The sequence below is a fragment of the Antennarius striatus genome, chromosome 24 (assembly GCF_040054535.1).
Source record: "Antennarius striatus isolate MH-2024 chromosome 24, ASM4005453v1, whole genome shotgun sequence".
Classification (NCBI taxonomy): domain Eukaryota; kingdom Metazoa; phylum Chordata; class Actinopteri; order Lophiiformes; family Antennariidae; genus Antennarius; species Antennarius striatus.
In genome coordinates, this window is record NC_090799.1 from 1,328,985 (window position 1) to 1,352,792 (window position 23,808).

A 23,808-nucleotide genomic window follows, 5' to 3' on the forward strand; every position below is an offset into this window, starting at 1 on the left:
AAGCGTAACCTTGCTTGTTTATCATTATATATTTTTCAATCCAGTTACATAATCTGGATTACAAACTATGTGCAGCTTCAAAATTGAAATCTGATGAATCCAACAGAAAAATAAAACTACATCAGTCACAGCATCGTCATTAATTTTAACGAGAATGCATACCTGTGTACTTTATTAGACTGAGGGTAGTAATGGATTACTTTCACCAGTTTGGCAGCAGTGGGTCGATTCCAAAAGCGACCACAGGGGGGCCTCCTCCCCTTGCGTGTCTCAAACTGTTTGAAACACGCGTGTTTCTGGAGATGAATGGATGTCGGTAGTTTTTATTATGGTCGCTGCTTCCACCGTTACCGTTTCATTTGATAGTTTATGGCCCCCCCAGGAGAAGAAACCCACTCCCACTCCGCCCCCACGATCCCCAGATCACAGCTCATCAGCCTGCATCAGCCTGCCCCCCCTTCTCACAGGGAATGTGTCAATAATACACAGCATCGCCAGCAGAGGGGGGGCTGTTCTATCAAAGTAAAGGCTCTCAGAATGGTGAAGAAAATCTGAGCTATAATATTCCTTCTCAGGTAAGATGGATCTTGTGGTTGTTTATTTGTTTTTTGTTTTTTTACATAATGCTCATTTTATTTAATTAATGGAATACAAACACACACACACACACACACACACACACACACACATATATGAGCGGTACACTTATCTTTACATACAAAATACTCGGGTTTTTTAAAGGGACTATTTTTAACACGACAGAACATAATTATGAACACCATTGCTAATGTAGCTTGAAATAAAATGTACATGTAAGAATAGTTGTAAACTAATTTTTAGAGCTCTTGTTTCTTAGCATATATCTATATATGTTCTGTGGGGGAATATTTCCATTATGTTTCTAAAATGTGTTGAATTGAATCCATGTTAAAACACTGTTTTAATTTACGCATATCTTCTGGTAGTTTATCGTTTCTAATGAACTTTGAGTGTTTTCATGGAATATTTTCTCAAACCGAGTCAAAGCTGGATGGTGCTTTTATTGTTCCGTTGAGGGTATTTCAAAACTGCATTTCGTCGTTTTAATTTGAAGGGACACACCGGAACTTCCGGTGTGGTTGTTTGTACTTTCCCAGCAGCTTTACTGCGGTCTCTTTTTTTTTTCTGAGCAGGGATTTGGGAATGTGGAGACCAGCTCCTACGTCACCCTCACATCGCCTGGGGTCCCGTCGACAGAAAACTTTTCCCCAAATCTTTTAAATCAACTCCACATTTCTCCCGGTGAGTTCTTTCAACGCCATTTCACCGTTTTAATAACATAACATTTTAAATCAATAGATTTTTTTTGATTTATGATATAGTTATAAACTGTTTAAACACGTCTAAAAAAAACATGTCCGTTAGCTATGTTAGCCGCTCGGGGAGAGGTTTTTGAAAAAGGCATTCTGCGGAGAGTACTCCATGTTTTGGGGTCGCGGTGGCTCAGACAAGTTCGGACATGGATGACTTTTTTGCGGCTTGAAGTTTAGCAACCAGCCTGTCCCGGCGTGATTGTTTCGGAAACGTGATGCCGGGAGATTAGCGGCGTTTTTAAGCTAACGATGAAAACGTCTTAAAGTCAGGTAAAGCGTGCTGCCTTTACTGCTTAAGAAGAGTGTAGGAATATTTTTATCCTCACATACAAACTGCTGCTTGTCTCCTTCGTACTGTGGGGGCAAACATTTGCTTATTACCTGCAGTGTTTTGAATACATTTCTCTCCCCAGGGGCCGCTGGTTTCTGTCTCCATGGTTACGCCCAACCCCGGCGTTGTCGCGTTGGGCTGCCTGCAGAGAGGGGGCGGAACCGCGAGAGGAGCCTCGATTCCTTTATGACCGTGAAGGCAGCATCGTTCGGAGATGGTAAGGAGGACGTGAAAGTCAGCTTTGATGTCTTTGAGCATTTCAACCGAAGCAGATGCTGTTTTTTTTTAAAAAGTCATTCTGATTGGACGCTGGATATTCCTGTGAAGTGTTTTGAATGTTTCTTCTAAATGAGGATCTCTCGGGTGTTTTTTGCAGCCGTTTCACGAGGGGGTTTATTACTCCTACCCCTGTGACACCCTTGGGACCCCTTCATCAGCGGGGATCCCATCCGTCCTCAGCTCCCCGCTCAGCCACCACTTCGCTCCAGCGCCGGGCATGACTCCATCCAGCGGAGCCTCCTCCGTCATTCCCCCCTTCAAGTTCCGTCCACGTAGGGAAAGCGTGGACTGGCGGCGGATAAATTCGGTGGATATCGACTCGGTTGTGAGCCAGCTGGATGTGGACACGCTACAGGAACACTTCAACACGGTGACCTTCGGCAGCTTGGAAGGAGAGCGATGTCAGCGCTGCCAGAGCCCGGTGGACCAAACTCTGGTGAAGCTGTACCAGCTGGCCCAGCTGACGGTGGAGTGGCTCCTCTATTGTCAGGACGTCCTCACCCTCAAACTGCAAGCGGCGGAGGAGAGGATGGCGGCGGTGGGCAGGGAGCGCGAGCAGCTCCTGGCTCAGCAGAAGAAGCAGGAGGAGAAGGTGAAGGTGATGGGGAGCGAGCTCAAGCAGAGGAAGAAGATCATTCGCTCCCAGCAGTCCATGCTCACGCCGCGCATCATCAGCAGCCAGAAGGTACCGCTGACACGCTAAACGCTCGCTCTCTGGGGGATCGGTTACCATTTGCATTTCACATATGTGTGGTATGGCGGCAGACACCCACCCCCTACTCTCCTCCTTCTCCTCAAGACCCCCACTCTGCCATTGTCACGTCTATTCACAGCTCCGTCTTTGTGTTTTCTGACAAAGAAGGGAAAAAGGAGAGATTTTGGTTTTAAATTCAGGAGGAAGCTGCTGGTCGTTGTTTTCGGCGTGGATACGATGAGCTTTGTTTTGAGCTTAGAGCTGAAGAACAGATGGTGTCATCTGGTAGTAATTAGGTGTTTTTTTTAATCTACTTAAGAAGGGGTAACAGGACTCCCCCACCCTCATGTTTACACATTCTGATGCCAGGTTTTTGTTTTTTTTTGCTGATTTATCTGATCGATCCAGTTCCCTTTTTGACATGTATTCTGGCAGCTTTCTTTCTGGTTATTTTTAGCACAAATCAAAAATCAGACCTCTGTTCTCCAGTGCGTTGCTGCTGCTGACCTGGACAAGCAGTTGCCAAGGCAACAGATATAGTGTGTCATGACAGAATGCGGTTGCTAGGTGTTGCATGAGAAGCTCGACTGACAGAGGCGGTTCAATAATTGATAGAGAGGACATGTGTCCTTTGAGGACCTCTGGTGTTTCAGGAGGTCGTAGCTCCGGACTCGGTCCCTCCCCCCCGTTCTCCACGGTTACACCAAACCTTAACGTAATGGTGTAGCTGTCAGAACTCCTCGTAGCAGCACACACACTTCTCCTTGTCATGTCTGGATATTTGCCACCATATGGTGCGACATGATATCAGTAGCAGGAGGTTAAACAATGGATGAAGTCACCAAGGCGACGAGCGGCAGAGTTAAACGCAGCGTGAGCCGTGTGCGTGCGTGCGTGTGTGTGTGTCTGTGTGTGCGTGTGTGTCTGTGTGTGTGTCAGGAGCCGAGGCGAATCCGCAGGCGCCGTTAAGAGTGAGGAAGCTGGAGGAGCAGGTCTATTCACTCCATCACAACAACCTATATGACAGAAATCCATTCAAATACAAGAGTTTACACTCCTGCAACTGGTCTATTTAAAATCTGTGACATGTGACCCATGACCCTTTGTATTGTGGGTATTTGAGCAGAAAGCGGTTTGTACACGCTGAAGCTTTTTGTTGCTTTTTGGGATTTTACTGACAGCAAAATAAATTTCAGCCTCAGAAATGTAATTATAATATAAGCCTTAAAGAGGCTTTAGAACAATTCATCACGTAGCTGATATTTTATTTCTTCCTCTAAACCCGTCAGGCATTTGATTTTCATGCTTGTTTTTCTTCATAATGAATTGAAAATCAGAATTTTGTGGTAGGACTTGCTCTATGAAGGCTTTTTAAGGATTTTCCCCCCTGATTGCAACGTTTAAAATATTTGCTGTTGTGCACTAAGTAAATTAAAGCTGATGAGAAGCGCTGAAGAGCTGCTTGTCATGTTTGTTTAACTAAAAAAATACCATGGCAACGATAATCGTTTAAATACAATCCTAACTGCGCGTACAATTCTCCTGTTTACTTAAAGATCGAGCCGTATTTAGGTAATCAGATTGAGTCTTTGTCACAGCGGTGAAAAAGTCACACCATCTTTTAACTTCATTTCAGTGTCAGCATTGTGACAAATCCTTCATGAACTCGACCTTCCTCCAGAATCACATGCAGCGTCGCCACCCAGACGAGTATGAGATACGTAAGTCAAGCCGTCCTAAATGTTTTCTGGACTCACTCAGAGGATGCAGATGATAGTTCATGGATCGAGTCTCATAAAGATGTGAAACCGAAGTATTCCATCATATTGTGTCTTGTTTTATTTCTTCTTAGGGCTTCGTTCAGACACGGAGCAGAAGTCTCTGATTGAAAGCCTCAGAATGGAAATCAGCGGTCTGAAGGAGCAGGTCGCTCGGCAGCAGCAGGAGCTGCAGGCCAGAGTCGCTCAGGTGGGAGAACCAGAACCACTGGTCCATCAATAACAGGACGATAGAATGAAAATGTGTTTGATGGTGTTTTAAAGTGATTTCCAGCGATTATTACTTGAAAAATGATCATAGCAGCTTTACGTGCTGCACAAACCACATTGGAGCTATAGCTACACCTGTTACCAGAAGACTTGTTATTTAAAAACTGAGTGATCTTAAAGAATATTTGGCCATTTCTTTTCCAGGAAAAGGAGCAGCAGTCTCTGCACCAAGACCTGCTGAGAGAGATGGATCGCTTTAAGGCTGAGGAGATGGCACGCATGGACAGGAAAATAGAAGACAGCCGGGACGGCATACGCAGGGAGATGGAATATTTTTACACTCGAAATATTCAGGCTCTAAATGTACGAAAAGACATTGAGATAATCCTTTTTGAAGTATTTTTTCAGATGCTTTTAAGTGTTTTTCACGTTGATTGTCTCTCACAGGAAGCAAATCTGAATCAAAATACAAAGAACGAGAAGTCAGCCAGCCCCGAGAGAGATGTTGACAACTACAAAGAGATGCAGATGAAAGTCACCCAGCAGATGAAGAAGCAGGTCAGTGGGGATGAGAGACAGTTTCAAAAGCAGAAGTTGATGAATTTATTTTGACGGCAAAAAAATTTGGTCTTCTAGGAAAAAAAGTGGGAATCCAGGCTGCAGGAATCAATGGCTCAACACGAGTCTGAAAAGAATCAGGTGGGTTTTAGTTTCTGCAGTTATTTTATCATTAAAGCATCTGCAGGCGAAATATATAACAAGACCTGTTAGAAATCTGACCGATTTCTCTCCTCCTCCAGTTGCTGAACGAGCTGAACAGGATGCAGCAGGAGATGGAGCGACGGCTGCAGGAGAGGGATCAAACCATCAGGGAGCAGCGGCAGCAGGTTAGCGCTCACTCCTGCTCACAGCCGTCACAGCCCGGCGTGATTAAAGCGGGGACAGGAAGTGAATTGGAGGGCCGGGGCGCTTGTTCAGGATATCCTGTATTTGTTACGTGGGCTCAGATTGTATTGTATGAGACTTTGGTGGTCATTTATAGCTGAATTTTGTTTGGAATGTTAATCATGCAAAGTTACATTTAAGAATAAAATCTTTTTGAATGTCATATACACACTTCTTTGTTATCTGCAGAAAACTAGCTGCTTTTTAAATCAGCAGGACGTTGATCCAGCTCTGATCCCAGTCATGCATGACCACAGGATGTAACAAGTTATCGTTTCTTCCACTTACAGATAAAGGATATTTCTTTCAACCCACCCACTAAAGTAGTGGAAGTTCCAGGTATTGATTCACTTTCTGTTATTTTCACATTTTAAAAGCATTGAACTGAAGGAAACCACATGTAATCCTCGTGTTTTTATCGTCTTCTCTCTTTTCCAGTCATCGTCAGCGCACCGACTCCGGAGCCCAAACCGAAGAGAGTGGTTCTGGGTAAGTTAGCCGCGGCCGGCTGTCACTTCCAGACACACTGAGCATGTGCTTTCACGCGTGATGGATCGACCCGCGAGCAAACCCTTCAGCAAAGCAACGCCGTCACCACACGAGTGCCTCCTTCTCCTTGAACACATGTTGTATCTGACAACCTTTGACCCCATTTGTTGTCTGATGCTGTCCAATTAGACGAGCCAGCGTGCGTTCTTAAGCTGGATCCCATACAGGAGCTGTCAGAAGAGGAGAAAGGTAAAGAGAAAAAGACGATCAATCTGACAGACGGTCGGCTGCATGCTGTCTGCATGGATGCATCAGTCTCAGTGTGACTCAGATCATCTTAGTCCACCTTGACATGACTGGCATGGTCTAAGTAGGAGGCAGCTTTCTGGGAAACAAGCCCTGTCATCTGTGATTTTCTGTGATGCCGTCCACACAAGCATTGCTGCTCTAGGAATCCATCCATCATCTCGTTGCCTTGTTTGTGGCAAATAAACGTTCTCCTCTTCTGCCTGCCTCACCGCAGCCGAGTCCCGACTGACTCAAGACATGGAGTTTGCTGTGTGGAAATTTGCAAATGCTTGCATGTTTTACCTCAGTGATGATAATAACAATGGTTAATTATTGAACAGACTCCAGCAGCCTGTCTGAGAGGAGGGTGGTGGAGAAGAAGCCAAAGCCTGCGCCGGAGAAGAAGAAGAAGGTGACCTCGAACATCCTGAGGAACTCCAACATCAAGAAAGACGTGAGGCCGGATATCATGCAGGATGTCGTCAAGAGGCTGGAGAGCCTGGGAGTCAAGCCTGTACGTGAGCACCGTTTAGGAGGTTTAAGAAGTGGAATAAGAAAGCGAACGCTCCTAAATACGCTGTTACGTTCTTTCCTTCCCAGGATCAGAGCGGCGTGAAGACCAAACAGCTCGACTCCCTTCTGGCTAAGATTCATTCAAGACGTCACAGCTTCGCGAAGGGGAAGCCTGACTACTGGAGCCACCGGCAGGAGATCATCAGCGTGGCCGAGCAGAAGCTGGACCACCAGTGGAGGGGCAGCGGCCCCCCTGCTGAGACACAGGCCACACCAAGAGGATCAGTTCCAGGTGAGTTGGTATCAATCCCCCGTTTCAGAGTCAGGGGTGAGTCAGACTTATATGTTTGTCTGTTTGAAGTGTCACAAATCCGGCCCAGATCCAGTAGCCTCCCCTCCAGGGTGACCCGGGTGAAGGCTGGACCTGCAGTCAGACAGCCCAAGACCCCCCAGCCGGCGCCGAGGACCAAGACCCCCACCCAGCCCAAGACATCTACACCCATCACCAAGACGGCAGGGAGGAACTTTTTCTCCAAGTAAGTAAAAATTGTGTATAAAGGCATCATGGGTATCAGATTGTTCGATGCTGTTGTAACCAAGGTGATGAGAGAAGGTGATCCATGTCCGAGTGTTGACCGTAAACACCTGTCCTGGTCCTTCAGGACCCCTCCCTTTAGTTCAGATGAGGATTCTGAGGATCAGACGGACACGGAGGACGACCATCCTGAAGCGCGCCGCCGGAGGTCGCCGATCCCAAGAGCAGGCAAAGCCAGTCCGGACAGACGGCCCGTAGTCACGCGCTCCTTCTCCTCTGTCCGCCAGCAGACCGCTGCGTCAGCGGGAGGCGTGACCAAGACAGCAGTTGCTAAGATGCAGAGCGACGAAGAGGACGACGGCTGGTCGGACGTCAGCGAGTTGGAGGAGATCCCTCGAACGCTACTCCAGAGTCACAAAGACCAGAGCGGCAACGTGGACAAGAAGAAGTTTGGTGACGGTAGGATTTGCTGCCTCCGAACAAACAGCTCACATCTAACAGCTGTGTTGAAGTTTATTAAAAATTATATGACACAAAGTCTTTTTTTTGTGTGTGTGTGTGTGTGTGTGTGTGTGTGTGTGTGTGTGTGTGTGCGTGCGTGCGTGCGTGCGTGTGCGTGTGTGTGTGTTATTTTAGGGAACAAAATCAATGAGTTGGCCAGAACAGTGGAGAAGCAGCTTGCAGGCAGAGTGGTAAAGAAACCACCAGGGGGCGTCAGCATCCTACCAGAGAGGAAGGATGAAGTTCAGGAACTCACTGTGAGACCCGCTCTCTGATTGGACAGTGCAGAACACTGGCAGCTTGTTTTATATTATTACGTCTAAAGGTCCTGTCTCTGTTTGTGCTGGCAGTACACAGATCTGGAGGAGGGCAGTGAGTGGATGGTCTCCTCCTTAGAGGAACGTCAGGAGCCGCCTAAACCAGCTCAGGGCTCTGGACCGCTGAGAAAGAGCCTGGACTCCCCCAGCACCAGTGTGTGGGGGAGCTCCACTGGGAGGGATCCCAGACCAGGTCAGATTAAAAGTTAAAGTCTCTGCTGTGTTTCAGATCCGTCCTGTCTGTTTTGGAATAACCCTCCTCCTGTGTGCCCAGCAGGTCTGACTGGAGGCGGAACAGGAAGCACCCTGAGGGGCAGTCTGTGCTCCCTCAGCGACGTCAGTGACTCTGAGGACATTAGCAGTAAATACTGAAGCTGACTAGGTGATGTACACCAGCAAGATCTTCAGTAAACGCTTCTCCCAAAGCGTGAGGCAGGGTGCATTCAGGGCGTGACGCCAGTGCACCGCAGCAACAGAGTAGTACCTTAGTTATTCCAAAGTTGTTGTCTGATCTTAACGAAATCAGCTCGTTTATGAAGATCTCACCTTGTGCCTTGTGCCAATTCTTTGCTTATCTAGATCTTTTCCTTTTTGCATAGATTGTGAAAGATGACTTCAATCTGCATGATCACTGTAGACACTGTGTGTACTGTAGCTTGTGTAAAAATTTTACTACAATTTTTCTAAAACCTTTGTGTATTAAATGGATTTTGTATAGAAATATTTATACTTACAATAAAACATTTCTTTGTAAATCAAGCAGTTGCGAATAGTTTTAGGAAACATTACAATGGTGGCACATCAATGTTTTTTTCTACAAGAAAATAGAGACAGTATTTATAAATTCACTTTCTGTGTGAATTATTTATATATATGTATATACTGATATATACTGAACAAATACAGGTATGTACAGTATATATCACTGATTTCTCTTTCAATTAAGGTGTAATTCACCCTTTGACCAGAGGGGCAGTCGTGAGTCAGAAACGGTGTCTGGCTACAGAAAACAAATCAGCGAATTAGACAAGCGATAATGACGTAGTTTTAATTGAAAAGCGCTAAAGTTTAATCAAAAGTTTGACGAACATTTACTTTTTTTCTGGTGGGGGTTCTTGCTTCTTTTCGTCCCTCCGAGATGTAAGTACACTTCTTTGACACACAAGCAACACTGGTGGTTAAATTTATTAACTAATAAGTCAAAAGTTCGTCTTGTTTTTATAGTACAGTATTTTTGTTAGCTAGCCTGCCATTATTGGTTGTAAATAATGCTAACGCTAGCTGTGGCTGTCAGTCTGGTGGCTTGAATGTCCGTAAAAAGCTCTTTCTGGACAAAAAACAAGTTTTAAAAAAGTATTTTACGCAATTATATTAACTTTTATATTGATGGCTCACGAACCATCAATACAAAGAATTAGTAAAAAGTCAAGAACTTTGTCAATTTACTGAGACGTAACTAAATCATTGCGGTTAACAGAACATTTGTGGACGTTAAAATCATTTTTAATAGCAAAAGTGATGCATAAATAGTTGTTTTTTTTTCCTGTGTAAAAATGTTTTATTGCACAAATGACATCGTAATGCAGAATGTTACACAAATGACATTCTTGTTTGGACAGTGGGTTATAGCTGAGTGAATACTACTGATCCATTTCTTGTGTTTAGTCGACGTTTGTATGTGCTTGTTTTTTCTCTTTACGTAACGAGCTAACATTGGACATACGAACAATCCTCAACACATGTCAACTTACCGTCTTTTCTAATACGGAAATGTAAACACGTTCACCATGCATGCTGCACACCTCCACTGTAATACACCCCACTTCATTTAATAAGCATTTTTGTCTGTGCTGCCCTCATCAGGGTTGTGTAGGTTGCAGGATCATTTGTGTAGGTTCGCAGTCATCCAGGTCATGGATTGCAGGATAGTTGTGCGCTCGGAAGACAATATTAAAGGTAAAAGTTTAATATTTACTTACCATCGTCATTATCTATAAAGTATTACAATTAATATACAAAAGTCTGCACATGTTCAAAGTTCATCCATCCACAAACAAACAAAAGTATTAGTAGCAGGCGTAAAACAGCTGGTCAGGATTTTTAATACACAATTTAAATGTAAATTTCGAATGTTTGATTGTTTTTCAAATAGGAGAAATTGAAAAACTGAACTCGAAGTTAGTGTTGAATTTTCTGTTTTCTATGACAAATGCAATGGAGAAGATTAGACAAGTGAATAGATGTTCAGATAAACTGCAAAAGGACTTTTTAATAAGTTTGCCTTTAAGTACAATGACACTGAAGAGAGCTGACTGTGATTGATTTAGAAAAATGAGGATGTGTTGCTGCATTGAAAAACAAGTCTTCATGAAAGCAAAATGTTTCTGAAATTGTCAACCAGTTTCAGTTTTAAAGTCACGTTCTCAGCTGAGAGTTTTCATCTGGTTCAGACAAAGCTGTCTCTGCTGAAGGTTCGTCCTGTCTGTGTTGTTGCTCTGGTTGTTGGTCTGGTTGTTGCTCTGGTGGTTGCTCTGGTTGTTGCCCTGGTTGTCCGGCTTTGCCTGCCTTCATAGAAGAGCGGTGGCACCAGAGTCACCCTGGAGGATGCGGCCGGCAGCATGTAGGTTCGTCTGCTTCGGGCTGAGATGTATGTGTGTGGTCTCCGCGGCCCTTTTGAAGACCTGTTGACACGGTCAGACATAAATGGCAAAATCCTTTATTTCCATTTTTTTATACCACATTTGGTTTTCATAAGAGCCACAATGCAGGACAGAAATATAGCAGAAAAGAAAAAATTACCCTGATGGAAGTCCTTCTTTTCCAGAGAAGTAACTCATTACTGCTCCTCCACAGAGGAGGAGGATGGAACCTCCCCAGCCGACAAAAACTGCAGCTCCAAGTTCAAACCTGCATCCCAAGTATTAAAGATTTTAATCTGTTCTTCTGTTTCTTACCCCTGTCATCAAATGTCGCTGATGCGGAACATCTCAAATTCATAATCATAATTAAGAAGTACTCACTTTTGTGCCCTAAAATTTGGATCCAAGAATTCTGTTATGACTCTGTTGGCCCACCAGGAATAGGTGATCATCCCACAAGATCCTAACAGAAAAGAAACCTTGCTTTAAAAATTGTGGCACATAACTTCCACATGTGATCAACGGGCCAAAATTCATGTTTTTACCTGAAACTAGGTAGGTTACAGCCCCTGCAAAGGTCACTCTGGCATTAGCAATCTCCGATCCACCTATTTTAGTGCATTTCATCCCTATGAGGGTGAGGACACCTCCAAAAAAGCCAGTGATAACAGCACAGACGGCGAGCGCTCTGCAGGCGTGTAGGAACACTGAAGACAAGAGGTGGAACGAAGCAAAGCCTCAAACATCTTTAAAATGTAATTAAATGGTTAAATGTTATCAGTGGTAGAAGGTTCTGTATTTTTGAGCTAAGAGAGCTGAGTCAGATTTTTGTATAGAACCTAGTTTCCTACCAGGGAGGGCCAGCATGGAGGGGTAATCCTTGCAGTCCGACACCCCCGTTGTGTCTGAAATGCAGTCCCTCCACAGGTTTGAATAGTAGTTGGAGGTGGTCAGAACGATGCTGCCGACCTCTGAGAAGGTCCAATACTCCGTAGGAAGGGTGGAACACACCAGGATCCAGCCACACAGGCAGGATACGAAGCAGCCAATCTCCATGTACATCACCAGAGTCCTGTACTTCATGGCGAGAGGAGCTCCTCAAGCTACAGTCCAAAATAAAAAAATTAAGATCTTTTAAACCTGGAGAATAACGTCCAAGTAAGAGCAGGTTCTCTCTATGGGAAACTGAGCTGAACTCCTATCCTGCTGGTGCTGATGTTTGGTTTGCCTCAACTTATCTTTCTGATGGTTTTGCCCAGTAAGCATCCGTCATTTTCCCAGCAGTCGTGCAGAACTGGTGAAGGATTACGTCAAGCTGAAATTTGATACTGTTGTCAACCCTGTGTTTCGTTTGGTGAACACGTATAGAACTCCATTGATGGTAATTTAGATGGAATTGTTTAGTCCATTCCAACCAAACCTACTTAACCAATATGTATGATATCACTTTGTTAAAATCTAGAATCATTGAGGGGATGAAGCATGAAGTTTATTTGCAGCTCTAAAAGGAGGGTATGGGTCAGCAGAACCGCTTAAACCGCCTTGTCATCCCAAAGAATGTTAAAAACTTGATTTTATTTTTGCGCAGGCTTTTCAAAAAACTCACAAACGTATCATATAGACAAAATTTGCATGAAAATGTAATTAGTTTATTAAATCAACCAGAATTTTTGGAATTTTTCTTATTAATGATTTTGAGTTTGACGTGGATGTTTCTGAAATCTTAGTTGTTACATCTGAACTAGATAACTTAAAAGAATATTTCATATCAGACAATCACAACAGAAGCCGTCCTGTGTGGAAAGATTCTAGAACCCTTTGACATTGTGCGTTTTTGTCCTCTTAGTCCTCTTTCTTCTTTTTCACCAATGAGAGGAACTGTTGGATGTCTGCTGGAGAGAGAGCATCACATGCAGTTAGTAACAACAGAAAGTTTCCCAATGTTGGAATTTACAGGGCATTATTCAGCTGAAACAAACCTTAAGGGATGGTTTGATCTGCAGGCAGTTATACATTGAAATGTACAGCCAAGAAAAATGAGAAAACTGGCCACCAGGCCAAGATAGAGGGGTGGTCCTATTTCATAACTGAGGAGATAACAGTTAAATCTGTCAGTCATATTCATTGTCTAATGAGGATGAGTCAGGGGAAACATGTTACCTCAGTTTAGATGGATCTGCTTTGCTGTGTAAAAAAGCTTCAACCACCCTGTTGATGTATAAACAGTACGCAGCCACATCTGACACGCCTGCATGAGGGAGAGCCCATGACGCATGGGAACAAAACAAGACGAACCAGTGGGTAACAATCCGATAAGTCGCATTCAAACAAACATTTCGTACTCACAGCCGAGCAGATGTAAAGCGGAGCCTGTTGTTAGCATCCTGTCTTTGCTTCTCTGGTCTCCACCGATGTACGTGCACTCAAGTCCCAAGAAGGTGATCACTGTGCCGGTCAAGCCAAGGCTCAAGCCGATCATCAGGAGCCCTCTGACCGCCTGGATGTAGGCTGATCACAGACAAACACACGTCTGTCATCATCGATTCACGGCCAAAATGATCTGAAATCCTAACGCTTGTGAGAGCACCCACACTTGACTCGCCACAGGACCCCGAAGTCCACACAGTTCACCAGAGCAGTGGAGTCTTCATAGCAGTCTCTCCATAGGTCAGACCAGTACCAGGCTGTCACCACGACAGAGGAGCCCCCCTGACCCCCCAGCTGGGCCACCCTCAAGTTAGAGAACAAATCAAATGAATTAGTCATTTACATAGATTTGTTCAGTATTGCTCTTCAAAAAGGTGGCGGATTCATAGAAAGAAAAAAATTGTCTTCATGGAAGCAGTCGCGATTATTTTGGACGCCATTCTTTTAACCTTAAATTTGACGGTGTTTACTTGTGCCAGAAGAGTCACTTCAAATTGTGTCGTATTTTTGATTTAAGCAATAATCACAAGCTTTTTGAAATTCAACAAAATTTTTAATAAGTGAGAAAAATGCATTTGATGAAAGTTGAGGTAACAAAGAGATGCATAAATTTAAGCAGTAAAACAATGACTATTTCTCTGTTGACATATGTGGATTTCAGTTTGACTTATATCAGTAGAAAAGGGTTGTTGCTTGCAGGAAATGTGTTATTCAGAAAGACGGTCATAACGTGTTTACTGCATGTCAGCACTTAATATTTCAATTAAATTCCTCTTTTTTCATGTAAAATTAAGCTGTACTTTTGCCTGTGCTTCAAAAATTGTGTATCTTGTCTATTCCGTTATCTGTGCATACCTCCAGCGGTCCATGGCGAGGGTGCAGCCCACAAACCCCCAACCCAGTAGGCAGAGCAGCAGGCCCAGTATCTGAATCTGTCTCCTCCACATCCCCTCAGCCTGGTTTTTTACATAAAATTCTGTAATATTCTGATAGAAGGGTAACCTCAATTCAGAAGATATTAAAGTAAAGTCCACAAGACTATTTCTTCACGTCAGTACTGTAGCAGTGATCCTCTTGCTGTGGTTGCTCTTGTTGGTTTAAATAGCCACAAAGCAGACTCTGTTTACTGTCAACTAGACCGGATTGGCTTGAAGGAGTTTTATTTATTGCATAAAATGCATCTATTGAAGATGAAAGAATGCCTAAATAATGTGTTCTTGTATGTGGAGAGAGAATAATTTGCAATAAACAAATAATAAATTTGGTTAAAAAGGTTTTCTTTTATTAACACACAACATAATGCATTTACTTTCACCACAGATGCGTTGTGATCGTCATCATCTGCCATCACATTTTTTTCAGATGTAGGAATTTTTGATGAACGGAGTCGTTTCACTCCTTGAACTTCCGGACAGCGATATCGATGTTCGGCTGCTTCCGCTGCTCCTCAAATCAGACAATGTCGAAACGCTGGACCTCGATGAGAGGCCGGACTCTGACCCTGACCTCGAACCTGGCCTTGACCCTGCAGACCCGATGCTTCGACCGGTCTTCGATGACCCTGACCGGGTCGTGCGTCCAGATTTGGATGTGCGGTCCGATCTTGAGGAGATACCGGACACGTCTGAGCGAGCAGACTTTGATGACAATTCCGAAATTGACGACGCTTTAGTCTTTGACGTGATCCCGGACACCGTGGACAGAGCTGTGGTGGATTTGTTTTGCTCGGGATCTGGTTCTGGCGGGATGTTGATTATTCTGCAGACAGAGACTTTATTATTGATGGATCATAGTCCAACATGAAGACTGTGTTGAATAGACATTTGAGTTTTATGTTCTTAAAATTTGTTCCATTTTTTGGGGGCATTTTTATAATTTCCATTGCACAGCAAATGACTTTCCCATCAGCCTCAGCTTTTCTTGTTTTGAGGCAATTAGACGTTGTTAGCATAGGTACAACAGATTTGTTGTTAACAGTTAGCTGTAAGAATCTCCACTGTCGTAAAAGTGCAGCATCAACCTTTATAACAGTATCATCAGGATAGAACTTTAAGGAGACAATGCCATGAATGAAAGCTGCAAAATGGTATCAATCTATTCTCACTGAGCGCCTCCTAGTGTTGACATTTATTCACAGCATGCAGTTCTTTTGTCCTCACGTAACCAGGAAAGTTAATAACAGCAATTTTTGTTAGCTTACAGGCTAAATGTTTATGTACCGAAAGTTGACAGTGAGTTATTCATTTACATCAGCTCACAGCCTACTCACATCTCCTCTCCCCCACAGAGTGGCTTGCACACCGACCACAGGTAGAAAAATCCACCCGCTATGTGGAAACCTGACCCGACCCAGCCGAGGAACAGGGGAGTGCCAAGGTCGTACCTGTGGGTGTCAAAACAGACCGTGAGAGTGATATTTCAAAGTTTGCGTTTTTATTTTATTTATTTATTTTTGGTTAAATAGTAACATTTGAGTCTGTTAACATACTTCAGGCCATCAAATTGAGGGTCAAAGTATTCCACTGAGACGTACTCGGCATAAACAGCATAACCGCACGTCGACAGTGAGCCTACAGAGAGAAAACAACAATGAGTACAACTCAAAGAAGACAACTTTTACTGCACACAGCTTTCTTTTTAGGAATCACACAAATCCTTTAAATTTAAGAAATGTTAAATGTAGTTCCCCCCCCAAAAATCATTTAATCTAAGAAATATGAAACTAAATTACCACAAAAAAAAAATTATAAGTGCAAATTAAAAACAAACAAGTAAACAGATATGCATTACCAGCGATGATGTGACACCACCCGCCAGCGAAGATCTTCTTGTACTTTGACTTGTCTTTGCCCCCGATGAAGGTGCACTCCATTCCCAGCAGGCTGAGCACAAATCCCAGCATACCCAGGGAGAGCGCTGACATCAGCAGGCCTCGCACGATCTGGATGGAGCCTGTGGCCACGCAGCGTGTCATTAACAAGCTAAAAACTGAATAGCGAGATGCTGTCTTTGACGGGTTGAGTGGAAAACGCATCACCTACCCTCCACAGACCAGAGCACAGGGTAGTCGTAGCAGTTGCTGACAGCGGTGGAGTCTGTAAAGCAGGATCTCCACAGACTGGACCAGTACCAGGCCACCTTGATGATGGAGGAGCCCCCCATGCCCCCGATAGAGGTGATCTTCCAGCCCTCCATGGCCATTGTGCAGGCCACAAAGATCCACCCGAGAACCGTCATCAGGAAGCCCCAGATCTGGACCACACGAATCTTCATCTTGCTGGGATACGAGCTGATCGACCTACCTTTTAGCGTTTATGCTCCAGAAGACATCCTAAGATGAAGGTTTTCCTTTTCGAAGACGAATGATGTTGTGGTCTCCACATCAGCCGCCCTCCTCAGAAATAAAGGACAAGCGCATCACAGGTAAAAGTTAAGAGGAAGTGCTCTTGTAAATATGGGTGAGAGACAACATTCGCCCAGGTTCCCATGATCTGAATGTGGACAGTGCTGACCTCAGCATTTATCTCAAATTACTTCTGCACTGGATGTTCAAAAGAGTTTGATGTGGATTTATAAAATCATTCCACATCCTATAATACCCATAATGCAAAGATTCCTCTTCAGGTTATTATCATTGTCAGGTTATGTAGTATTGAATCTTCAAAAGTAATAAAACTTAGATCTATATATTACATCCTTTTCAGATTTTAGAGGCATTCAAAAAAAATCCACACATGCATTTTTGGCAATTTTACTTTATATTCTCCCTCAACTCTAATAACGCCGCCGCTATGACCTAAACATTTTCTTGACTTTGCCTCAGGCTTTAAGCTGCTGGTTATTAGTCATTGTTCGAGGACCTTGCCGTGGGTCCTGTAATTATATCACAGTGTCTTTGTACAGTTAAACTAGCATTAAATCTGACTTAATGAGAGTAGGAGGGAGTGATGAATGTTCAGCGTGGGATGTGAGAGCTCCCCTTTGTTTCTCTTATTAACAAAGAATTGGTAATGGGAGCGAGTTATTGAAAAAGATGGTAGGTGGGGTGGACTTACTTTGTTTAGTGAAGCTGGATTTAATTAGCATGAAACCACTAATGTATGGCAATGAACAAAGGATCAGTTGTGGGAACACGACCTAATTACATTCATGCAATCATGTAATCAAGATGGAATTCCAAAACTTATCTGTTTGCTGAGATCTGTCATCAATCAAATGTGCGTTAATGCTGCTCTCTGGTGGTGCGATTGCAGGAATGGATGAAGGGAAACGGTTTCATCTGCTGCTGATATCAAATAGATCAGTGTTGACTGAATTAAAACCACACATAAGCTGTTTTATCTGAATACAGCAAACACTCATTATCTTATGTGTTTATTTTTTATCAAGTCGTTAGCAACAGTTCAGGCTGTTACACTAGCGTTCCTTTTTTCCTTTGTTTTATCCTGTTATCTAATACAATAAAAATATACACAGAAACACATGAATCCGGAAGAGAAATGAATCGACAGACGTTCAGGGTATCTAGAGGATGACCCGGATCCTGTGACATTTCATCACAATAACTTTTGTCCTCCTTAGATTTCTCCATAAGTGTTGCCGCGTTTCCATCTACATGCTAATGACATTCTGGTTAATCTGAGCTACCTGATTTGTTTGGTGCTAACTAGCTAATGTCATAATGGTAATACACTAAAGTATGATGAGGAATGCGCTCAGATGTTCATGTTTTGTCAGTGATTTTCAGTTTTGTGTTTACCTCAATGTGCTGTTAGCATGGGTGCAGAGGAGAAGACTAAAATTATGCAGTTTTTCATTTGAAATCAAAAATTAGTTTGAAATTTAAACATAACTGTTGAACTTAATGTTTTTTGAAATAACACATGAAATAATTTCATGACTCCTTAGAAAGATCCTGCAGATTTTATCATATTATTAGATGTTAGTTTAAGAATTCTTTTATAATAAAACTTTAAAATGATAAGCAAGAATTTTCATGCATTTCATTTACAGATTAAACTTATTATGCAAAGTAGATGGTAGATATTAGACCATATAATACCTTTAAATCAAACAGCTGTGCTGATCCTAGGACAGCTGAGTCGGGAGACGACGGAAACACGGGGCAACTGCTCTGGGCCAGGAGGTTTTGCGTAACATAACCTGGGATTCCTATTGATAATAATTCCTAGGTGGAGACGGATGGCTGATAGGAGGGTGGCCTCCAGCTCTATATAGTCAGATCTGGGGTCAGATGTGAACTAGTGACCCTAGGAGGTCAAGAAAATAAGGCCTTCGTGTGATTCATTGTTCTGGTGTTGTTCTCCGTTTCCGTTAAAAGCAACATGAGAAGGTTAACAGCATGAACCCTACTCAGACATTTAAAAAGAAATGAGTTTCAGCTATTAAAGAAAAAACATTTACAGAGCCACATTTTTACATTTGAAATGTAATTCCAAAAACGAAAAAGTTCAATAAATTCACATAAATGCAGAAAACTGTCAAAATTAATGTAGCTCAAAGCTGACATCCTCTGGTTTTAAAATCTTTTGCTGACCGCTTTAAATATTGATGATTAAATTATGAAACATAGATGTAATGTGTCAGGAAAGGCCAGCATGCTGAAGGTGACCGGAGAGTGGGAGTCAGTGTTTCATGCCAAATCAAATTTTTTGCCCTAAAAGAAAAGCAAGCTTATCTTTTACGTAACAGTCATTGACAGAAAAACTGGCACCTCAAAGTTAATTATATGCGCAAATTCACCAGAGTCGCTGTAATTCTTTTTACAGAGTTACAAAGATAAAAAATGAATTCTACCTTTGACTTTGACTTTTACACACAAACCTTTACAATAAATCCCACAATCAACTTATTAAATAAGATAAGAGCACAATTTCACACGTAGGCATTTCTTCCAAACTGTCTTGAAGACACTCCTGGTTCCTTGTTGAGGCTCTTGGCCGACTTGTTGTGCTTGTTGTGTGATGTCGCAAATGATGCAGCTCGACTGTACGAGTACTCAGCTCTGCAAAATGACAAGAAACTCGAAAATCAACAACAGCATTTCCAATGATTTCAAGTTACAATCTTGAATGAAAACTGTACAAGAGTATCTGGATAGAGCTAGGTGCTCTGTAAGGCCAATGTCAGCAACGTGACAATACTAATGTGCTAATTCGATCATGCTCATCATCTTTGCCTGGTGTAGAAGCGCAGAAACACAGTAACTGATTAGCACGATTCATCACAGCTGAGGCTGACAGAATTTTTTTCTGCATTCCCACAAGTGGCCACCAGGCAAACTTGGAAGGAAGGCAAGGCGGCGCCACTGAATCCAGGTCATTTGTTTCTCATCCATAGGTTCAGTGTTGTTTTTTTGCTGTATTTAGTAATGTGAGACAATTTATAAATTTACCTGGTAGAGTTTGATGACAAAAACACGTCAAATATATTGCGGGTCATTTGATGCCTATAATTTAACATAATTTTATTCCAAGCAGTAGTAATAAAATGTTTTTGAGTGTCTGTCATTGGCTAAAATATGAAACAAAGAATTGAGGATACATGACTTAAATCTGCAGACCACGTGTACCCTTATGATCCACCCTTATGAACCTTCTAAATAATTCTTTCTGCGTATTTGTTGGAGTTTTCTCTCTTTATCCGTAATATGAGGATCAGCTAAGTAGGACAGACTGTTAACAAAATTCTAAACAAGGATAATTACATTCTTTTCCCCATGCAACACTTCAGAGCCCTCAGTCAAGGTGACTTTCATGTCAAAAAGGTCCTTATTATTCAACTGCAACAAAGGAAACATTCAGCCGTCAGCAGCTGCATAACTAATCAAAATGAAGATCATATAGTGTTTTTTTTATAGCTTTAAAATTTATGAGACAAGATGTTGAGAGAGATTTAACAATGTTTTCTCAATTCCAGTTAAAGTAATTGCTTTAATTGCCTGATTGAATAGCGATTCAGTGCAGTGGAGAGTCTGTTCAAATCAGATTTCCTCAAAGTCTTTGTTGCTGATGACAGATGTGGGATCACATTGTTCGGGCAGCATGTCAGGAAAATCAATACAACTTGCCTGACGGAGAAGCCTTCAGTCAACGAGAGGCAGAAGATTAGACCTCCGAGGATACACAGGACCGATCCGGCCCAGCCGATGAAGAGAGCTGCCCCCAACTCAAACCTCAAGGGTGGAAATAAAAACAAGAAGGACTTAAGGACTGCTTTTCACTCCCTGTTGAACAAATCCTTTTTTTAATTTTGAAGGCTTACTTCTGGGCAACAAAGAGCGGGTCAAAGAAGTCCGTTGTGATTCTGTGAGCGTAGATGGAGCATGCGGTCATGGAGCAGAGACCTGTAGGAATAATCAAAGAAGAAGGATTGCTTCACTTCATACAGAGATGAGCCCAATAGAGACATAAGCAGTTTGGGTTTTACCGTTGAGAATGAAGTGGAATCCTGAGAGGACGGTCAGACGGGCCTTGGTCGTCTCTGAGCCTCCAATTTTCGTGCACTTCATGCCTATCAAGGCGAGGATGGACCCGAAGAAACCCAGACATACAGACGTGATCATGAGACCCCGGCACACCTGAATGTAGGCTTGAAGGCAGGGGGACAGAAGAAGGAACATGATTTAAAGCCATCCTTCCAAACTTTTGTTTTGTGATCCCTTATAATAAAGCAAGACTACTTGTGTCTTTGGACTCATTGGGGGGTTTTTTTCAGAGGCAAAAGACAGCAGTGTTGATTGAACACTGAATCCACATTACTCTACCTGTCTAAACACCAAAAGACTGACAAAGTTAGCAATTAGCTGGTGGACATAGTGAACCATTGAGTAAGCGAGAGCCAAATGTATTTTAGGAGATGCAGGAGAAACAAAAATGAAGGTCAGTATTAGATTTGAATTTACCATCTACATACAAATCAGCATTTTATTCTTGTTATGTATGTAAATAAAAGCAAATACAGTATTGATAATAAGCTGTGGCGTCCATCTGCATATGGATGTGTGTGCATTGCTTAATTATGCAAAATACAAAAAAATACAAAAATCAGACCAAACAAGAGCAGGAATCTAGAAAAACCAACATTCTTTTCCTCACTCCTTTGAGACTCACGTTTCCTCAGCTTTATCTTGGGAACTTTTTATTTAAACTGGAAGCTTGGGAGAAATTGTGAGTGCTGTATTTGAAGAACGGAAATGTATTTCAAACACATTTCTTCATGGTGGTCATTTATCTGAAATCAACAGGTGTCAAGAGTTTGGATTTCAATGCTTTGGACAACTGGAGGGTCACTTGATGGATGAAAAAGACATCATGCACTGTGACGGCGTTCTTAGAACTCACCATCTAGAGCCAGCATTGAAGGAAAGTCCTTGCAGTTTGACACTCCGGTGGAATCCGTCACACATGTTTTCCAAAGGTTGGACCAGAAGGTTGCTGTGGTGATGACTGTCCCGTCCACAGACGACACCTTCCAGTAGTCAGTAGGCAGGGTGGAAGACACCAGGATCCAGCCTGAGATGGCCAGGAGGAAGCCCACAATCTCTGTTGCCATGTTGCCCATTCTTTCCCGTGGTGTGGCGATCCGTGACTGGGGCAGGACTGAGGGCTTCGACCACAGGAGAGACTGAGCGGATGTGGGAGGATCGGTTCAGGTGAGTCAGAACTCTTCTCCTCTGGCTTGTCAGGAAAGCTTCAATACCTGAGAACTGAAAAGTTTAAATGCATATCATTCCCTGATGCACAATCAGTTGTTGTATGTTGTGTGTGTGTGTGTGTGGTGGGAGGGGTGTGCGGTGGTCATCACTCCACACGTTGTGCAAAGGATCTGTAGGAGGAGGAAGTCTTTAATTGAAAGGATCTGAAAAGTCTCTGACAGCGAAGCAACAAAAGATCAGGAATGGAGATAGAGCCGATGTGTACGCTGGATTCACTGAACAGTGAGAGGATGTGTTTCACTTCATTTCCGAACTACAGTACTTACATTCTCTACAACTTACATCAACAGGCCTTTGTCAAGTTGTGATTTTAGTGTCAGTGTCCCTATCGGATTTATTTTAGTTCCGTAACGATCACACGGATTGCTCACACTGAACAAACAAGAGATGCCTGAGTAAAAGAAGCTACTTGTACCTGTTTGCTTTATTTTCTGGCATCATTAAATGAGAAGCTGGCTCATTACAGAGAGAGTAGCCCCCCTGTGTGGTTTGTCTCCAATCCTGAGCAACTATTACAAAATGACGTGGAGGCAGACGGTAGAATCGTGGTGGAGAGAGAGAAAGGAGGGTCAGAGGTCAGAGGGATGATGTAATATTCAAAGGAAGTAAGTCAACTGGGAAGTATAAACACATCATCTCAGCAGAATAAAGTGACGTTCTACTTAGTTATATTACTGTAGTCATCTTGAGCTGAAATACTGCTCACACGATTGTGAGTCACTTCTTATTTCTGAGCTTTTTTTCAGGCAGGGATTACATCTAATCTGTTTTTGTAAAGATTTTTGCTCAAGCATTTCCACACACCGTTGTCAGCTGCCCCCACTGACCCCTATTAATGGTCAATAAATGGGCCTGGATTAGCATTAAAGGCAAACTAAACCCAGTTATTTATTGTCAGTGAAAATCCAGTGTGAAAGTCCTGATAGTATTGTTGCCCCAATCTGGTGGTAGTTGAAGTCTCCTGGGGGTGTTTCCCTGATGGCTGTCGCTTAGCAGCTTCAGACCGGGCCTTCTCCTGGAAACCTGCTCATGTAGCAGCTGGAACAAGTCGTCCTGTTCAATCTGCTGCTCACACCCCATTAAAAACACGATGATGAGGGTGACCTTCACATCGGCTGGAAAATCACCCACGCTTTTCTTTCCTGGCAACTAACCTCCATTGAAAGTGATGCGTGTCTCAGTTTAGCAGCAATAAAGTGATTAGTGCTGGATGTCTAAAATGAAACTGCAGTCATTTGACATAGTAGGATGTTAAGTCATGGTCATGCTCTGAATATTGTTGTAAAAACTACCAAAATTATATATTTGAATGAAAGTATGATTCTTAAATATATATCTGCCAAAAGATTAATCTGCCAAAAGGATAAGTCATCAATCAATGCGTCCAAACAAAAATTTGGCCTGATTATTGATAATTGAAATGGTTGATTATGAAGGCAAATTTTCTGATTTGAAAATCTGTTTGATTTGAAATCAGTTATGTTAATAAAATGAATTAATTGTACTTATCAGCATAAAACCTGCAGAGTAACGAGGAACTGAACTAGTTTAAGTAACTTGTTAGAATTGAAGTTAATGAAGTGTAACAGAGTTTACACCTCACACACACACACACACACACACACACACACACACACACACACACACACACACACACACACACACACACACACACACACACACACACACACACACACACACAAAGTTGCTGTCTTATCATCTGGATGATGTGCAATGGGCATTGCTGTTGGTTGAAAATTAAATGTGAGTGGC

At 42.8% G+C, this 23,808-nt stretch overlaps 5 protein-coding genes across 7 annotated transcripts; 1 reads left to right on the forward strand and 4 right to left on the reverse strand.

The window, feature by feature from the left end:
• Positions 1–1,154: 1,154 nt before the first annotated feature.
• On the forward strand, positions 1,155–8,996 carry dzip1 (DAZ interacting zinc finger protein 1). 2 transcript variants are annotated; one of them, XM_068309233.1, is made up of 19 exons: positions 1,155–1,281; positions 1,766–1,900; positions 2,060–2,647; positions 4,293–4,377; positions 4,509–4,624; positions 4,849–5,007; positions 5,092–5,202; positions 5,281–5,343; positions 5,445–5,531; positions 5,880–5,928; positions 6,028–6,078; positions 6,268–6,327; positions 6,708–6,880; positions 6,967–7,171; positions 7,241–7,415; positions 7,542–7,873; positions 8,051–8,172; positions 8,266–8,425; positions 8,510–8,996. In XM_068309233.1, the coding sequence occupies exons 2-19, from the start codon at positions 1,898–1,900 to the stop codon at positions 8,602–8,604; spliced, it is 2,634 nt and encodes an 877-aa protein (XP_068165334.1). In that variant the 5' UTR covers positions 1,155–1,281; positions 1,766–1,897; the 3' UTR covers positions 8,605–8,996. The 2 variants fall into 2 exon arrangements, with proteins under 2 accessions (XP_068165334.1, XP_068165335.1); XM_068309234.1 differs by lacking the exon at positions 6,268–6,327.
• A 778-nt stretch (positions 8,997–9,774) lies between these two features.
• On the reverse strand, positions 9,775–12,103 carry cldn10d (claudin 10d). Its single transcript, XM_068309445.1, has 5 exons — positions 11,723–12,103; positions 11,417–11,578; positions 11,253–11,334; positions 11,032–11,139; positions 9,775–10,913 (listed from the first exon to the last, which is right to left on the reverse strand). The coding sequence occupies exons 1-5, from the start codon at positions 11,952–11,954 to the stop codon at positions 10,679–10,681; spliced, it is 819 nt and encodes a 272-aa protein (XP_068165546.1). The 5' UTR covers positions 11,955–12,103; the 3' UTR covers positions 9,775–10,678.
• Positions 12,104–12,508: 405 nt separating this feature from the next.
• Positions 12,509–14,438, reverse strand: LOC137591446 (claudin-10-like). 2 transcript variants are annotated; one of them, XM_068309447.1, is made up of 6 exons: positions 14,154–14,438; positions 13,463–13,602; positions 13,218–13,379; positions 13,032–13,119; positions 12,851–12,958; positions 12,509–12,760 (listed from the first exon to the last, which is right to left on the reverse strand). In XM_068309447.1, exons 1-6 carry the CDS (start codon positions 14,243–14,245, stop codon positions 12,640–12,642), a joined length of 711 nt encoding a protein of 236 aa, XP_068165548.1. In that variant the 5' UTR covers positions 14,246–14,438; the 3' UTR covers positions 12,509–12,639. The 2 variants fall into 2 exon arrangements, with proteins under 2 accessions (XP_068165548.1, XP_068165547.1); XM_068309446.1 differs by having other exon boundaries at positions 12,509–12,763.
• Positions 14,439–14,577: 139 nt separating this feature from the next.
• Positions 14,578–16,740, reverse strand: cldn10e (claudin 10e). The gene is made up of 5 exons (XM_068309748.1): positions 16,340–16,740; positions 16,089–16,250; positions 15,787–15,868; positions 15,568–15,681; positions 14,578–15,056 (listed from the first exon to the last, which is right to left on the reverse strand). Exons 1-5 carry the CDS (start codon positions 16,569–16,571, stop codon positions 14,657–14,659), a joined length of 990 nt encoding a protein of 329 aa, XP_068165849.1. The 5' UTR covers positions 16,572–16,740; the 3' UTR covers positions 14,578–14,656.
• A 2,192-nt stretch (positions 16,741–18,932) lies between these two features.
• On the reverse strand, positions 18,933–22,511 carry cldn10a (claudin 10a). The gene is made up of 6 exons (XM_068309749.1): positions 22,451–22,511; positions 21,662–22,026; positions 20,748–20,909; positions 20,583–20,664; positions 20,389–20,493; positions 18,933–19,323 (listed from the first exon to the last, which is right to left on the reverse strand). The coding sequence occupies exons 2-6, from the start codon at positions 21,879–21,881 to the stop codon at positions 19,194–19,196; spliced, it is 699 nt and encodes a 232-aa protein (XP_068165850.1). The 5' UTR covers positions 21,882–22,026; positions 22,451–22,511; the 3' UTR covers positions 18,933–19,193.
• Between the last annotated feature and the right edge of the window lie 1,297 nt (positions 22,512–23,808).

Bases quoted from the DNA above. Each gene is read 5' to 3' on its own strand.
- dzip1 (XM_068309233.1), top strand. The intron at 4,625-4,848 runs GTGGGAGAACCA...TTTCTTTTCCAG, and splicing joins TGCAGGCCAGAGTCGCTCAG to GAAAAGGAGCAGCAGTCTCT. The intron at 5,344-5,444 runs GTGGGTTTTAGT...CTCCTCCTCCAG, and splicing joins ACGAGTCTGAAAAGAATCAG to TTGCTGAACGAGCTGAACAG.
- cldn10d (XM_068309445.1), bottom strand. From the start codon at position 11,954: ATGAAGTACAGGACTCTGGTGATGTACATGGAGATTGGCTGCTTCGTA. The intron at 11,579-11,722 runs GTAGGAAACTAG...TCTTGTCTTCAG, and splicing joins CTCCATGCTGGCCCTCCCTG to TGTTCCTACACGCCTGCAGA. The intron at 11,140-11,252 runs GTGAGTACTTCT...CTTGGGATGCAG, and splicing joins CCAAATTTTAGGGCACAAAA to GTTTGAACTTGGAGCTGCAG.
- LOC137591446 (XM_068309446.1), bottom strand. From the start codon at position 14,245: ATGTGGAGGAGACAGATTCAGATACTGGGCCTGCTGCTCTGCCTACTG. The intron at 13,603-14,153 runs GTATGCACAGAT...CTCTAACTTGAG, and splicing joins CTCGCCATGGACCGCTGGAG to GGTGGCCCAGCTGGGGGGTC. The intron at 12,764-12,850 runs GTTTGTTTCAGC...CTCTCTCTCCAG, and splicing joins AGATCAAACCATCCCTTAAG to CAGACATCCAACAGTTCCTC.
- cldn10e (XM_068309748.1), bottom strand. From the start codon at position 16,571: ATGAAGATTCGTGTGGTCCAGATCTGGGGCTTCCTGATGACGGTTCTC. The intron at 16,251-16,339 runs GTAGGTGATGCG...GCGTGGCCACAG, and splicing joins TGTGCTCTGGTCTGTGGAGG to GCTCCATCCAGATCGTGCGA. The intron at 15,869-16,088 runs GTAATGCATATC...TTCTCTCTGTAG, and splicing joins GTGGTGTCACATCATCGCTG to GCTCACTGTCGACGTGCGGT.
- cldn10a (XM_068309749.1), bottom strand. From the start codon at position 21,881: ATGGGCAACATGGCAACAGAGATTGTGGGCTTCCTCCTGGCCATCTCA. The intron at 20,910-21,661 runs GTGAGTTCTAAG...CCTGCCTTCAAG, and splicing joins TTCAATGCTGGCTCTAGATG to CCTACATTCAGGTGTGCCGG. The intron at 20,665-20,747 runs GTAAAACCCAAA...TTATTCCTACAG, and splicing joins ATTCCACTTCATTCTCAACG to GTCTCTGCTCCATGACCGCA.